At 45.8% G+C, this 15091-nt stretch overlaps 1 protein-coding gene across 1 annotated transcript in view; it reads right to left on the bottom strand.

The window, feature by feature from the left end:
* Nucleotides 1–3339: 3339 nt before the first annotated feature.
* Nucleotides 3340–15091, bottom strand: part of MEI1 (meiotic double-stranded break formation protein 1) — a 45148-nt gene continuing 33396 nt past the window's right edge. The window contains exons 21-27 of the mRNA XM_029912796.1: nucleotides 13344–13509; nucleotides 11397–11501; nucleotides 9203–9313; nucleotides 8398–8579; nucleotides 5099–5180; nucleotides 3950–4152; nucleotides 3340–3501 (exon numbers count right to left, since the gene is read on the bottom strand). Coding sequence (XP_029768656.1) covers nucleotides 3340–3501; nucleotides 3950–4152; nucleotides 5099–5180; nucleotides 8398–8579; nucleotides 9203–9313; nucleotides 11397–11501; nucleotides 13344–13509 — 1011 coding nt within the window. The remainder of the gene's footprint in view (nucleotides 3502–3949; nucleotides 4153–5098; nucleotides 5181–8397; nucleotides 8580–9202; nucleotides 9314–11396; nucleotides 11502–13343; nucleotides 13510–15091) is intronic.

The following is a 15091-nucleotide window of genomic DNA, read 5'->3' on the forward strand; positions in this document are numbered from 1 at the left end:
CTAGGATACTCCAAACTCCACAGTTTGTGATATATTACACTGTTGCTGAAATGCTGAAACAGCATGTGATCTGTTTAATATTGAATCAGTGGAACCTCCTACTAATCTGCTCTCTCTTTTGTTCTATGGGGACTTTATCAGAGACAAACTTGGGCTACTGAGTGGCATTCATCTGTAACAACACATTTTCATTTACTAGTTTCCTCCCTGCCAACAATGACCCTTTTGTTTGATGTTCATTCATTCTTTGGTGTTCTCTCTCTGGGTATGTTTACACAGCCCACAAAAGCAGAACTAAATCATAGAACTAAAAATTAATGGTAGCTTAGGTACAAGTGATCATGAATTAATCGCATTTATAATGGGAAAGCAGAATTAAGTCCAGACCAGTAATATATATACTTAGTGCTTTTTTAGGGCCAATTTCACAAAGCACTTACGAGCCAAACCAGCTGGAAGGAAGAATTTAATAAGAAAAATTTGAATGATAATTGGGAATCATTTAAGAACACCTTACTATAGATGCCTAAAAAGCCACAATTGAGGAAGAAGCCAGTGCTGGTTAAAAATGAACCTGGTTTAGAGGGGAAGTGAAAGCAGCTATAAGGGGAACTTGATAGCAATGAATATAAGTCAGAAGTTAGGAACTGTAGAAAACTGATAAGGGAAACAAAGGGACACAAGGAGAAATCTGTAGCCACCAGAGAGAAGGTCAATAAGAAGGAGTTTTTTAACTATATTAGCAACAAAAAGAATCCCAACAATGGTATTGGTCTATTACTAGATAAAACTGGTGGAATTATCACTAATAATGAAGAAAAGGCAGATGTCTTCAGTAAATATATCTGTTCTGTATTTGGGGCAAAAAACAGATGCAATAGTCACATCGTTAGATAATAACAATCCATTCCACTAGTATCTCTGGAGGATGTTAAACAGAAACTACTAAAGTTGGACATTTTTAAATCGCCAGCTCCAGATAACCAGCATCCAAAAGTTTTAAAAGAGCTGGCTGAGAAGTTCGCTGGACCATTAATATTGATTTTCAGTAAGTCTTGGAGTATGGGGAAGTTCCAGAAGACTAGAAGGATAAACAGAGTAACAGGATAATCATATGCCTGTAAGCCACATTGATCTCAGGCAAGATAACAGAACAGCTGATATGGGACTTGATTAATAAAGAATTAAGGGAGGATAATGTAATTAATGCAAATCAACTTTTTTCTTTTTTTGATGAGGTTATAAGTTTGGTTGATAAAGACAATAGTGTCGATATATTATACTTAGACTTCTTTAAGGCATGTGACTTTGTACCGCACAGCATTTTGATTAAAAAACTAGAATATAAAATTAACATGACACACATTAAATAGATTATAAATGGGCGGACAGGTCTCAAAATGTAACTGTAAATGGGGAATCGTCATCAAGTAAACGTGTTTCCAGCAGGGTTCTGCAGGGATGGTTTCTTGGCCCTAGGCTATTTAATATTTTTATCAATGACCTGGAAGAAAACATAAACTCATCACTGATAAAGTTTGCAGATGACACAAAAATTGGGGGAGTGATAAATAATGACGAGGACAGGTCACCTCCTGAGGTCCCTTTTAACCCTGATATTCTATGATTTAACTCACTACCCCCAACACTGTCATCATGATATTTATCCAAAGATATTGTGTAAGGCAGCATATGAAAGCTAATAACATGCTGGTTATTACTATCACTGCATGAATAAAATGCATGAATTAATGTTATATGTGAAGTTATGAATTCTCTCTAACATGATTAAGACCAGACAGCCTACCCTAGGGAAAGGTAATAAACAGGTCTGTCCTAGACAAATGAATGTGGGTTTACCTCAATTTAGATATTAGCAATAAACAAAGCTATCAAGTTAAACCAATGGGGGTTATCCTGATCGTGAACTCAAGAGACAGAGAATTAAGATGGCTCCTGCATCCCACAGAAAGACAGGAGACTGAATCGCCAAGAGGCCTTCCTGACTTGTAAGACAAACACAATCCCCTTGGGGCTATAGGGAACACAGAAATATTTCATATCCTTCACCTTAGGAGACAAAGGAACCAAACAATTTTATCACTGTACTGGATCCTGCCAGAAAAAGCTGGAAAGACAACTGTGGGGGAGAGAGACTATCTTGAACAAAGACTGTATCTTGCTAGATTAAGTTTTAGTCTTTTAGAGGCCTGTTTTCACTTTTATTTGCTTGTAACCATTTCTACCTTTATCCCTTTTACTTGGTATGACTTAACCATAACTTTTGTTTAATAAACTTGTTTTACCTTTACTATAAACCCATTCAGTGCTGTGGTTGAAGAAAGGATGTGTTTACCCCAGTTAAATTAAGATGTAATGTACTGACTATTTAACAGAGCAGCAAACTTAATATCCTCGGTGAATGTACAGTGATAGCTGCTGTGCACTGCAGAGAAACTTCACTTTGAGGAGCTGGGTGGCTGGAGTTCATTGATCATTACTTGCGAGGCAAGGTTTGGACTGGGAGAGCCTTGAGGAGTTTGCTGGTCAGGAAGACAGATTGGTGGGGCAGGGAGCTGACATAATCTAACCTCCAGCAAAGCTCACTTTTGTTGAGGCAGAGAGGTAACGCAGTGACTCACAGCTCTGGGTGTCCCCAGCAGTGTGTTACACCAAGGTCTGAGATTTGCTGCTGTGGGCTCCTCCTTGCTGGGTAGACGTACCCTCTGTGACTGATTCGAATGGGTCATGGAGCAGGGAACTTTTCTGTTTCAAGATTGAAGACAGAGCCCACTGCCCTGTAACAGGAGGCTGAAACTAAGGGAAACCTTCTATTCCACTGGCTCCACTGTAAGAAATCTTCTGCACGCCAGCAGAGCACACTGTGACATGGGGTTCTTGAGTTCAAATTCTGTGTTGAACTCTTGGTCTCTGGGAATGCCACCATTCCCATATCCCATTTCCCTGTGCCCCTAACCTGGGACCAAAGTCCAACTGGCAACCTACAGGTAAAAGGTTCCATATCCATTCTCGGCCCCTCAGTCACCTAGTTGTCCTGGCCTCAAGGAGTGGAACAAATGACCAGCAGGTGAAAAGTTCTGAATCCCATTCCCAAGCTATCTAGTCTTTTCAATCATAGCAGACATGAGGATGGGGAGCATGATTTTTGTTCTTTTGAAAACCAACCATGGGATGGGTTCGTGACCACAGCAAGGGCTCAATTCTGCAGAGGCCTGGGTGTTCTGGCCTCAATCCAACAATGCACTAAAGCACGTGATTAACTTTAGACACACAAGTAGTTCCTTTGATTTCAATGGGACTGTAGCCACGGGCTTGACGTCAGACATGTGCTTGTTGGATCAGGGCCAGAAGGCTCAGTAGGATTGAGGCCCAAATGAGCAAGGACTGGGCAGGTTTACCGATGCCCTGGTTCCTCTTATGCAGGTACTCCATCAAGACCTCCAGGCAGGCAACAACAGTCTGAGACAGCAATAGGTCTTTCTGAAAACACAGAGAAAAGAATGAGAGCGATGTTGTTGACAGAGGAAAATTCAAGAGACAGGAGGTGCAAAAGGTGTAGCTTAGGCAAATTACACTTTTCATTGTCCTCAGGGCATGCAATATACAATGCACTTACAAAGCCAGCTCTGCACTCAGTTCACCATAAAGTCATATGAGGCCAGAACTTGGTTCAGAAATTATAAGGCTGAGGAACAGTGTCCCAAGGGAAATGGTGAAAGCATGCTGGACTGGGCAAAGTCCTGGAGGATATACCGTATATAACAGCCCTGCACTGGCTGTGGTGGGAGAATATGGTCTAATGCTTCCTTACAGATCAAATTTCTATCATTCTGTAAGGGGTGAAGAAGGGGAGAAATTCCCTTGGGCCATGTTATTTGAGGCTTTTTTCCTCAGACTAATCTGTGTTTATTTATGTCTGTAAATGTACCTGGACCAGAAGGTTCTGCAGACTGACAACAAGCGAGAGCACCTGCCACGTGGCCAGTGGATACAGGGTGGCATCGTCCTCTGACAATGATGGCTCCATCCTGCTTTGGGCTGTAGGCTGGACTACGAGCACCAGCAGGGAGGAAGAGAAGTTCTGTCTGAGGATGGCTCGCAGGAACTGAAGGATACTGACTGCACACACAACTGCTTGTTATTACAACACAGCATTTCCCTCCCCCACCCCAACCCCATGAAACCAAAACCATTCAGCACCAAGGAACCCAACCCTGCACATGAATGCCCAGGGCAAAGCCTGACAGAGGAGAGAAGGAAAAGTTGAGTGGATTTATTTTCAGGACCTATTAAAGGGAGATTGCATTGGCTAGTGTCTGCAGGCATGAATGCCACTAAACTAAGTCCCCACACACCCGGCCCTGCAGCACCACCTCACTTGTTATTCCAACTCTTGCTCAGTTTCAAGCCCTGTTACCTAACTCTATGGTAGTTTCAAGAAATGAAAAAATATCCACCAGGGATGAACACCACCAAACTCATTTTACCTTTGCCCCAAGTACCCCAAATCTGTAGTGGACAAACATGGGCGGCATGTCAACCATCGGCTGGGGGAGGCTAGCCCCCAGCCCTGCCCCTTCCACCTGAGGTCCCGCCCCTTCTGCACCCCCTCCCCCACGAGAGCCGCCAGCCCCTGCCCCAAGCTAGTGCCCTCAGGGCCAGAGTGCCAGGAGGGTGGGCGGCGCGGCTCTAGTTCCCCCAACCCCAGAGCGCCGGGAGGGCAGGCAGCACGGCTACTGAACAGGGGGAGCCGCAGAGCAGGAAGCAGGAGGAGGGGACCTGTGTGTGTAGCACTGGCGGGGCCACGCCTGGCTGTTTGGGGAGGCACAGCCTCCCCCAGCCTATGATACCCGCCACCCATGTGGACAAAGATAAATGCACCAAAGGTGCCAAACTCCCACCTGCATGTTCACCTCCAGTACATCAGTCACTCTTATTTGTGTTCTTTTTGCCTTCGAATAGTCTTAACTTCTCTCCCAACATTCTCCCTATCTACTTTAAACAGTCTTGGAACTAGGCAAGTGCCAGTTATTGTTCCCAGGCAGCAGGAGCATGACCCTAGACAGCCTCTGCATACCTAAGAGCAGTGCAGGCTTCTTCCTTCTGAAGATAACGGCATTCAGGACCTTTTCTACATCCAGAGAGATCGTCTGGTGAACCTAGGAGAATAAAACACCGGGTGAAAGAAGAATGAATAAAAGCCTGTCTCTGGTGTTGAATCAACAGGTTATCAGGTGGAAGACTGTCCCCTTAAATGCTCTTAATTCTCATAGATTTCAAGGCCAGAAGGGACCATTTTGTTCATCTAGCCTGACCTCCTGTATAACACAGGCCATAGAACTTCCCCAAAATAATTCCTAAAGCAGATCTTTTAGAAAAACAGCCAGTCTTGATTTAAAAATCACCAGTGATGGAGAATCCACCACAGCCCTTTGTAAGTGGTTCCAATGGTTAATTACACTCACTGTTAAAAATGTATGCCTCGTTTCCAGTCTCAATTTGTCTAGCTTCAACTTCCAGCCACTGGATCATATAAGACCATTCCCCTGATAGACTGAAGAGTCTATTATCAAAATATTTGTTCCCCCCGAAGGTACCTATAGATTGTAATCAATTATTTCTTTAGACAGTGTCCATAACTGACCATTTGGAAATATGTTACTAGTTAAAGATGACACGATTTCAGGGGTCAGATTGGAGAAGGAATGACTGGGGCCCAAGCTCCACTTCTTATCCTGCACTCTGCCTGGTTTCCCCAAACAGCTAGTTCAGGGGTGGGCAAACTTTTAGGTCCGAGGGCCACATCTGGGTGGGGAAATTGCATGCAGGGCCATGAATGTAGGGCTGGGGCAGGGAATTGGGGTGCAGGAGGGAGTGCGGGGTGTGGGAGGGGGTGTGGTGTGCAGGAAGGGGCTCAGGACAAGGGGTTGGGGTGCAGGAGGGTGCGGGGTGAGAGAGGGGGCTCAGGGCAGGGGGTTGAGGTGCAGGAGGGGTGCGGCAGGGGGCTGGGGTGCAGGAGGAGTGCGAGGTGCAGGAAGGTGATGCAGGGAGTTGGGGTGGGGGGTGCAGGCTCTGGCCTGGCGCTGCTTAACTGGAGCAGCTCCAGAGTAGCAGTGGCGCAAAGACAGGCTCCCTGCCTGCCTGCTGTGGCCCCGCGCCACTCCCAGAAGCAGCCAGCACCACGTCCCTGCAGCCCCTGGAAGGGTGGGAGACAGAGGGCTTCGCGTGCTGCCCTCGCCTGTGGATACTTCCCCCGAAGCTCCCATTGGCCATGGTTCCTCATTCCTGGCCAATGGGAGCTGCAGGGGGCAGTGCCTGCAGGCGAGGGCAGCTCACGGAGCCCTCTGCTCCCCCCCCCCCGGGGGCTGCAGGGACGTGGTGCTGGCCGCTTCCAGCAGTGGTGCAGGCTCCGCGGCACCACGGGGGTGGCAATCCTGTGGGACGGATCCAAAGCCCTGAATGGCCGGATCTGGCCCACGGGCCATAGTTTGCCCACCCCTGAGCTAGTTGTTTCTACTAAAATGATCAGCAGTAAAAGAGATAATGACCAAACCTGATGCTGGCAGATAAACCGAACTCATTAACACCCCACGGAGGGCAGTTCACACTTTTCTAAGATGTTCTTTCCATCTAAATATTTGCAGACTCGGGGAGACAGCATGGCATCAGCTCTCATTCACAACCATAAAGGCAAAAAACTCTGGGCCAGATGTGGCTGCTTTGCGTCACTCCAGAAGTACTGCATGAGCAGCAATGGAACAGTGGAAAGCAGCCAGAGAACAACAGTGGCTCTATCCCTCCCCCCATTTTTAAGGAAAGCTTAAATTCTTCAGAAACTGATGGGACTTCCAGAGAAATACCACTGAAGTGTCTCACTGCTCAGCCTGATCCCTGAGGCATTCCTAAGTCCACCACCTAATTACCTCTGACTGGTACTAGAGAGCTCTCTGTGGCAGTACCCGTGTAGGCTGTCATGCCAGTCAAGTACTGTTGAATTTAAGAGATAGGCTTACAAGACAGTAAATGCTCACATCCCAGTGATCAATATGGGCTGGGAAAACCAAACCTGGGTCTCCCGAAAGACACAGCACAACATTAGTAGTCACCAGGATAACACAGTCCCTAGAGCCTTCACAACATCACAGCCTTGAAGAGTGTGTTTCAGAGGAGAAAGTGTAAGTGAGATGACAAACTGTGACTGATTTGTCTCAAGGCCTCTATTCCTCACCCAGTATCTCATGATGTTAGGTTTGTAAGCCCTGAGAAACTGAGCCTTTTGCAGGTTACAGATATATCCCATGGACAGGTTAGAAACACATCAGTCTTTCTATGGAAAAGTCCAGTGCTGCAAGGAATTACAAGGGGCTTCACACCCATTAAGGGGGCCCAAAAACTGTGCATCCTTTCCTGGCCATACAGACTTAGGCCCCAATCCTGCACAAGCTTACACACTTGGGTAACTTCACTGACTATGAGTAGCCCCGCTAACTTCAATAGGACTACTCATGAGTCAATTTCAGCATTTGTGTGAGTGTTTGCAGGATCAGAGCCTAAGTTCATGCCACTGAGGCTTTAACTCCATTTTATCACAAGGAATGGTATGAGGCACTGGCATATATATTTAGAGGGGAAGGTCACCCCCTTGCATTGGTGTTAGAGAATATTCCATTCACAGTTACCTGTAAGTCCAACAGAGAGCACTAACAAAATGGTTTATAATTTACAGAATGGTTGTTAGCCTCCTGAAAAGCACCTTTAAAATGTATCACTCTCTCACAGAGAATTTAGCTTTTTTGGGGGAAAGGGGAGTTTGGAGATTTTTCCCCAGGATCACCACCCTTCTCTTGAGCCCTCAAATGGTTTACATCTAAGGGCTTGTCTACATTACCCCACTGGATTGACGGGCAGAGATCGATCCAGCGGGTGGGGTCAATTTTTCGCGTTTAGTCTAGACGCGATAAATCGACCACTGAGCACTCTCCCATTGACTCCGGTACTCCACCAGGGTGAGAGGCGCAGGCGGAGTCAACGGGAGAGCGTCAGCCATCGACTTGCCGCAGTGAAGACACCGCAGTAAGTAGATCTAAGTACGTCGACTTCAGCTATGTTATTCACGTAGCTGAAGTTGCCCAATTTAGATCGATCCCCACCCCTTAGTGTAGACCAGGCCTTAGCTAACCACCTGATAGGATTCCTAGCCCTCTGCCAGGCTGGGAGACCAGAGCTAGGAATCCTCTGCACAGAACAGTGCAGTAACTGCAAAGGCCAGCAGAGTCCAGGCCAATGTGAATCATTTCTGCCTGTGAACAGGGATTTTATTTTAGCATGATGACGGTTCCCGCACAGCTTGGGTTCTGGCTTGACAGCAGTTCTAACCTCAGAGTTGTAACGATGCTGATGAGCTAAGAGGGAAGCAGTCAGCAGCCAAGCAGAGCAGAGAAGTGCCTCTTCGGATGAAGATAAAGCAGGTCCAGAGCGACAGGGCCACATCCAGGTGAGCTCCAAAACCTTCTGGAGCAACTCCAACAAAGGCACACTAGAGAGCAGTACAGCCACCACTATGCAGGAGAAAAGGGTACAACAGGCTTCAAGAGTCTGCTGGGATGGCATAGAAGGAATCAGCATGTATGTGACACAAGTGATTTAAGCAAGCCACTACAATCAAGAGGCAACCAAAAAAACCCACAGGGCACAGCACCTCAGACCAGTGGTCAGTCTAGTCTGGCATTCCACCTTCTGCCACACAGATGTGATCTCTGATACAGCTAATAGAATAAACAGCATTAAAATAATCTAGTACGGTGGCCATCTTGATCTTCCTCTCTCTGCTATTATTATTTAATTTAGGGTAGAGCCTGGAAGCCCCATTCAGGCATCAGGGCCCTATTGTGCTAGCTAGCTGTTGTACGAACAAGTAAAACAAAGCTAGTCCCCTGCTCCACAGTGGCCAATACCTGAACCCTGAGGCAAAAAACAAAAACCACACCCCAACCCCATAATGCACCTGGCCAACTGCATAATGCTGTAAATGGAAGGAAAAAACTCCTTCTTGACTTCCCCATGGAGGTGATCAGTTGTCATTGATTGCCCTTATTACCTTAGTTAGCCCAGCTACAACCACGATGAGACTAATTCAGTGAAATCATCCAACCCCACATCATTTGACACAATTCCACTTCACCTCTCTGTTGACTACATGTTGTTGTCTGGTGAAGGCTCCAATACAGGAAGTTCAAGGAAGGCTGCAGCAGCTCAACATCTCCTGGTCTGCATTTCCCACAGAGGTTACTGACTAGAAGACAGAACAATATATATCAATACACAGCACCCTCAAAAATATCTGATATAAAGACAATTCTGAGCAGCTCACTACAAGAAAGATGCCATTTAACTGGAGAGAATTCATATAAGAGCAACAAAATGATGGATGGGCTGGAGGGATTGAGGAAAATTAACAAAACTAACACAATAATTTGGCTAAACAAAGAGTACAAGTTAATGCAGCACCCCAGGTGTGCATGGTGCGTAACACATACAGACTGACTGGCCCCTGCAACAAAGAGATTATGTTCTATACTAGACAGAGTGCAGCAAGGAATGACAACAGCAAAACAAAGGGTTGGGGCAGAGAGCATGGGAGGATGAGGGGCCCAATAGTGATGGATTGGGAGATAAACTGTTAAGTGTGTATATTGTTTGTTGATAATATCAAACATTTGGGGATGGTGTCTATCAAGAAGGCCTGGGAGAAGGTCAAGGACTGAAAGGCTAAGCACAGAACTGAGGGGAGGGGTAACTCAGTGGTTTGAGCATTGGCATGCTAAACCCAGGGTTGTGAGTTCAATCTTTAAGGGAGTCACTTAGGGATCTGGGGCAAAATCAGTACTTAGTCCTGCTAGTGAAGGCAGGGGGCTGGACTCAATGACCTTGCAGGGTCCCTTCCAGCTCTATGAGATAGGTATATCTCCATATCAGACCAGCACCATGGTCCATCCAGTCCTATATTCTGTCTCAGAGAAAGGCCAGCACCAGATACTTCAGAGGAAAGTGCAAGAAACACCATGATGAATTGCCTGCCCATTTACTACCTGTGTTGCAGTACAGCCTGGAGGCTCCAACCCCAGTATGCTAGGTTAGTACAAACATAACAAAAAGACAGTCCCCTACTCAGAAAAGCTGACAGTCTAAAAGGAGATGCTTCTTCCTGACCTCTTTAGTTAGCTGCTACCTGAGAATCTGTGGAATAGTCACAAGGAAAGTAATGGAAGCACCAAAATGTGGATCTTTCAATGGAATAGCCCCCGCGGGCGGCGCTATTCCATTGAAAGGATAGCACCTGAAGAACACTGTAAAGAATATCCCTGCATTGGCCCTGGTGGGAAATAGAAGAGGAGGGAGCAGATGATCTAGTAACCTCTTTTCCATCTCTAATGTCTATGATCACTGAGCAGCTTGCATGACACATCCATCTGCTGTCCCCACATGCACAGACAGGTGAAAGGGTATGTTCCAGCAGCCCAAAGCACATCTTTGAGGCCTGCCATGAAAAGGCCCATCTGATTTCATTTTCCTACATGCGGCTTCCCCTTCTCTGCCTTGTCTGCAGAGGGAGAACTAGAATAAACTGAGAAAGGAGGAGGGAGGTTTTCTGCTCCTGAGGAGTGGAGACAGATACAGAAGTACACAGATGGGTTTCAGAAGGGAAAGAGAGATGTGACATAACTACATAGGCAAAAAGGAGCATCAGAGGTTCAAAATCTTGTCTGAAGGAGTCTGGAGTAATTTTCAGCTGCCTAAAGCCCTGGCTATTGCATTTCCCTCCAGCTACATGTGAGAGCTAAGCACAATACCCAGCCTCATTCTCTGGTTCCCTGTGGCTGCTTGAGGCTAGAAGTATCCTCCACTTCAAACCTCATTCCCAGGACTATGAGTACGGCAGAGACCATCTGCTCAGCCACTGGTGCGGGACACAGGCAGGCAATGCATTGCATATCAGCAACCCACTCCTGCCGCCTAAGGGGCACCAATGGTGGACTCCATTCTCATCCAGTCCAGTCCCACCCAAAGGGAAAAAAACTTTGGCCTTGATGTGAGGTCTCAGGCAACAAAGGTGCTTTAAAGGCAGGAAGCAGAGGAAACACTCTCACAGCTTGATCTTCATTTATAGTACAGACTCTTTACACCACACTCTGGCAGTGGAAAGGGACCTTTAAGTGACTGTAAATGTGATGTAATTTACAGCCAGGGCAGAGTAACGGGACCTGCATTCCAATAAGAACCAGGCCCTTGGTCTCAGTACAGAACTGCTGGGTTAGAGCACCCTGGGGAATGCAGAATCACATCCCAACAGGAAAAAAATGGATGCAGAGGCTTACCATGGTGAAGCAGCTTGAAGTCTGTGCTGTCCAGCTCTCTCTCAGCCTCATTCCTCAGCTGCACCAGGAAGAGAAGTCTCAGCAACAGAGGCAGGTTCTTGCTAGCTAAGAAAGGATATGAAGAGTTGGTCGATGTGCTCCATCCTCCTGCTGTCTGATAGGTACTGCACATTTTGGAGCTGAGGGGTGGGGGGTTGTAAACTGACTCCCACCATCTCTGCCATCCCAACCCCCTTGTTCACTCTAGATCAGGGCTGAGCTTCCTTCCCTTCAACAGCTGGGTCCCACCAACACTGTTCTAGATTAGCTAGAGAAGAGAAAAGGGGATGGGATAGGGGGTAATACTTCCTCTCCCAGGAGGCCAGAGCCCCTTCAGCACAGAACTTGGATTTCACTTTCTTAGTGAGCCATTTAAGGGACTCTCTCACCTATATTTTTACAAAAGGGTCCAAAACCCTCTGAGAAGCTGGAAAGCATTTCTTTCCATTCTGATGCTTTTTATCCAAACTGTTATCCATCTTACGTAATTATGTGGCACCTCACACTCTAATGTATTCATCCTCACAATGCCCCTGGGATGTAAGGGAGCATTAGTATCCCCATTTTGCAGATGGGAACCTGAGGCACGTGGTGACTGAACAACTTGCACAGGGTCACAACGGATGGCTGGGGCAGAGCAGGGAATTGAAACTATGTCTCCAGAGCTTCAGTCCTCCAGCTTAACCACAAAGCCATCCTTCCTCCCCTTCCTCCACCTGAGCTTCTCTCTGCCGGGCAGCACACAGGGGAACAGGTACATATGTGTGTGTGTTTGTATGTGTGTCTGAATGATATATGCAGGATAAATTACCATAGCCTTAGAAAAACTTTTCCCAATGCTGCTTAGGGGGTTTTCCTTTTGGGAGGGGAGGTTTAACTGCTTTTTTAAAATCCACTTGGGGTTCAGAGAACTTGAGCCCAAAGCCCTCTGGTTATTTATACAAGTTTTCCAGATACACTGCCCCTTCCCTGATCTGCCACAGACCTTGTCAAAGGGGCCACCTCCAGTGGGAGGAAAGAATTCAAGTCTCCAAGGCTCATTCGGTCGTTGGCTTCCCAGATGAAACTATGAATAACTGGGCCACAGCTAGCATAAACCGCAACACAAGCAGGTGCCTGTGATGTTAGGAATACAGGAACTGCAATGGTAGATCAGACCTCAGGTCTATCTCGCCTCGTACTCTGTCTCTGATAGTGGCCAGCACCAGATGCTTCAGAGGAAGGTGTAAGAACCCCACAGTAGGCAGAGGTGGGATAATCTGCACCCATGTTGTTGTCTATGCACTAGGAACTGTCTTGAGCCCCACCAACTCATGCTGCATAGAGAACTGAACAGAAAAGAGACAGGAATGACTTTCAGCCACTAGCTACCTGAGAATGTGTCTACATGAGGACATTTACTGGCAGAACTCTACAGCTCTAGTTATACTGATGTAACTTCCCAGCGGCACATTCTTTTACCCCAGAATCAGAATGCCCTTTTTAAGTTTAATTTATACTGTTTTCAAAGTGACATAAGCAAACCAGAAAAGGCACATGGATTCTGGAATAAAAGTGTGTCCACACGGGGAGTTATATCAGTGTAACTGTAGTGGTACAGTACTGCCAGTAAATTTCTGCATGTAGACCAAGCCCTGTCATTAGGGCCTGGTCTACATTTAAATCTTATGCCAGCAAAGCTATGTCAGTGATTTTTTTTACTAGCATGAGCCCTAATGTAGGTGCTGTGTATTTCAGGGAACTGGTATAACTCATATCTTCACTAGGAGGGTTTCCTATGTGGGCAAGGCCTAGATTAGAACCAGTGACTCTGAATCAAAGGCTTTTTATCCTAGAGTTACCCCCTTGAGCTATCCAGTCCTTTCGCAAATTTCAGGGTGTCGGTCCCTAATTACAAGTCGGATTCACCTTGTAATGTAGTGGAGCTGCTCTCCACTAGAAGCTTCTGCAGGATCTGTAGAAACTGACTCCGAAGGAGGTCACAGACAACAACATCCTCGTTTCTTTTCAGGAATATACTCAAGGTCATCAAAACTTTGTGAGCCACTTCTGTGGTGCTCAAGCAGACCAGGTCCTGAGAGGGAAGAAGTGCAGACATTACCTTTCAGTCCTCATTAAGCAGAAGTCATTGCTGTTCACTATCATTATGCTACACTGGTTCCTTGAGTGACACCCTAGTGATGTGGATGTCCAAACTAAGTTTGGCCATTAAGCAGAGTGTATTGTATAACACAGGAAGGCTCTCCTCTTTGATAGCCAAACACCTTCTTTAAGTGGGCTGTTAGAATTAAAATATTGATATGTGGCTATCAAGTGCATGGGCATAGGAAGTAGTGCAAGCTGAAGGCCAAGAATTTTAAAAACAAGTGCCTGAAGTTAGGCACCCAAATCAGTGGCCTGAGTTTCAAGAGTGCTGAGCAGCCCGCCACTCTCATGGGGAACTGCTGCTTTGAAAAATCAGGCCACTTATGGTAGGTGCCTAAATATGGATTAATGAGCCTAACTTTAGGCACTTGTTTTTAAAGTTCTTGACCTAGAAGCCTAGCACATATAGAAGCAACATAATGGATAAAAGTCATCAATTGTGTGATACATAAACCAAATATTCCTAGAATCACAGAAATTAGAAATGGAAAAGACATGTATAGATCATCTAGTCCATCACCCGGCCCCTCCCCAAGAATAGCCCTTCCTGGAGTCTCATAGCTAAATTCCCACTAACTCTGGCAAAGATTCAGCACAGCACTTAAGCACGTGCTTAATTTAAGCATGTACTTCAGAGTTAGCTGAACAGGAAAGGACTTAAGTATGTGCTTAAAGTTAAGCTTATGTTTAAGTGCTTTGGTGAACTGGGACCTATAAAGAAACAGATTCAGAGAGAGGCCACATGAAGGATAGAGAGATTTCCATATGAAGAGAGACTGAAAATATGGGGAGTGTTCAGAGAGGAGTACGAGGAGACACAATGGAAGTATAAAAATAATGAATGCTTCAGAGAAGGTAAATTGAGTGCTCCTATTTACCCTAGTTCGTAATACAAGAACAAGGGGACATTCAGTGAAACCGAAAGACAACATATTTAAGAGTGATAAAAGGAAATCCTTCACGCAATTATGTATAATTGCCCTGCAGAACTCACTGCAACACGATATAAAGATTTGAATTTTATTAAGCAAGGATTAGATATTTATATGGATAATGAGAACATCCACAGTTACATTACAGGATAAAATATTTCCAAGAGATAGAAACCCTTAGGCTTACATGCATGAGCTGACCACTTATTTCCCAGGGTTAGGAAAAAACTTCCCTTATGAGCAAGTTTTTCCGTAATCTTCCATTATGGGGTTTCTTGCATCTTCCTGTGAGGTACAGGATACTGATCAGCACAAGAAATAGACCAGTGGTCTGACCCAAAAAGTCCTTTGTTCTTAATGCAATACAACACCATTCCTAGGAGCTACTGCTTATATTTAGTCTTGAATTCACTCCAGGGTGGCCTTCATCTGTGCAGGACAGGAATATAATCTAAAGTTGGCAGAATGTCTTCACTGTATGTGTTAAAATTTTTCTTTTTTTACTCAGGAGCTAACGGTCCCAAATGAAGCCACGCACCATCTGTCCTATCTAATCCAGAGTTTTACTAAGAACAGCTA

Source organism: Terrapene carolina, unplaced genomic scaffold, assembly GCF_002925995.2.
Source record: "Terrapene carolina triunguis isolate 2854851 unplaced genomic scaffold, T_m_triunguis-2.0 Scaffold247, whole genome shotgun sequence".
Classification (NCBI taxonomy): domain Eukaryota; kingdom Metazoa; phylum Chordata; order Testudines; family Emydidae; genus Terrapene; species Terrapene triunguis.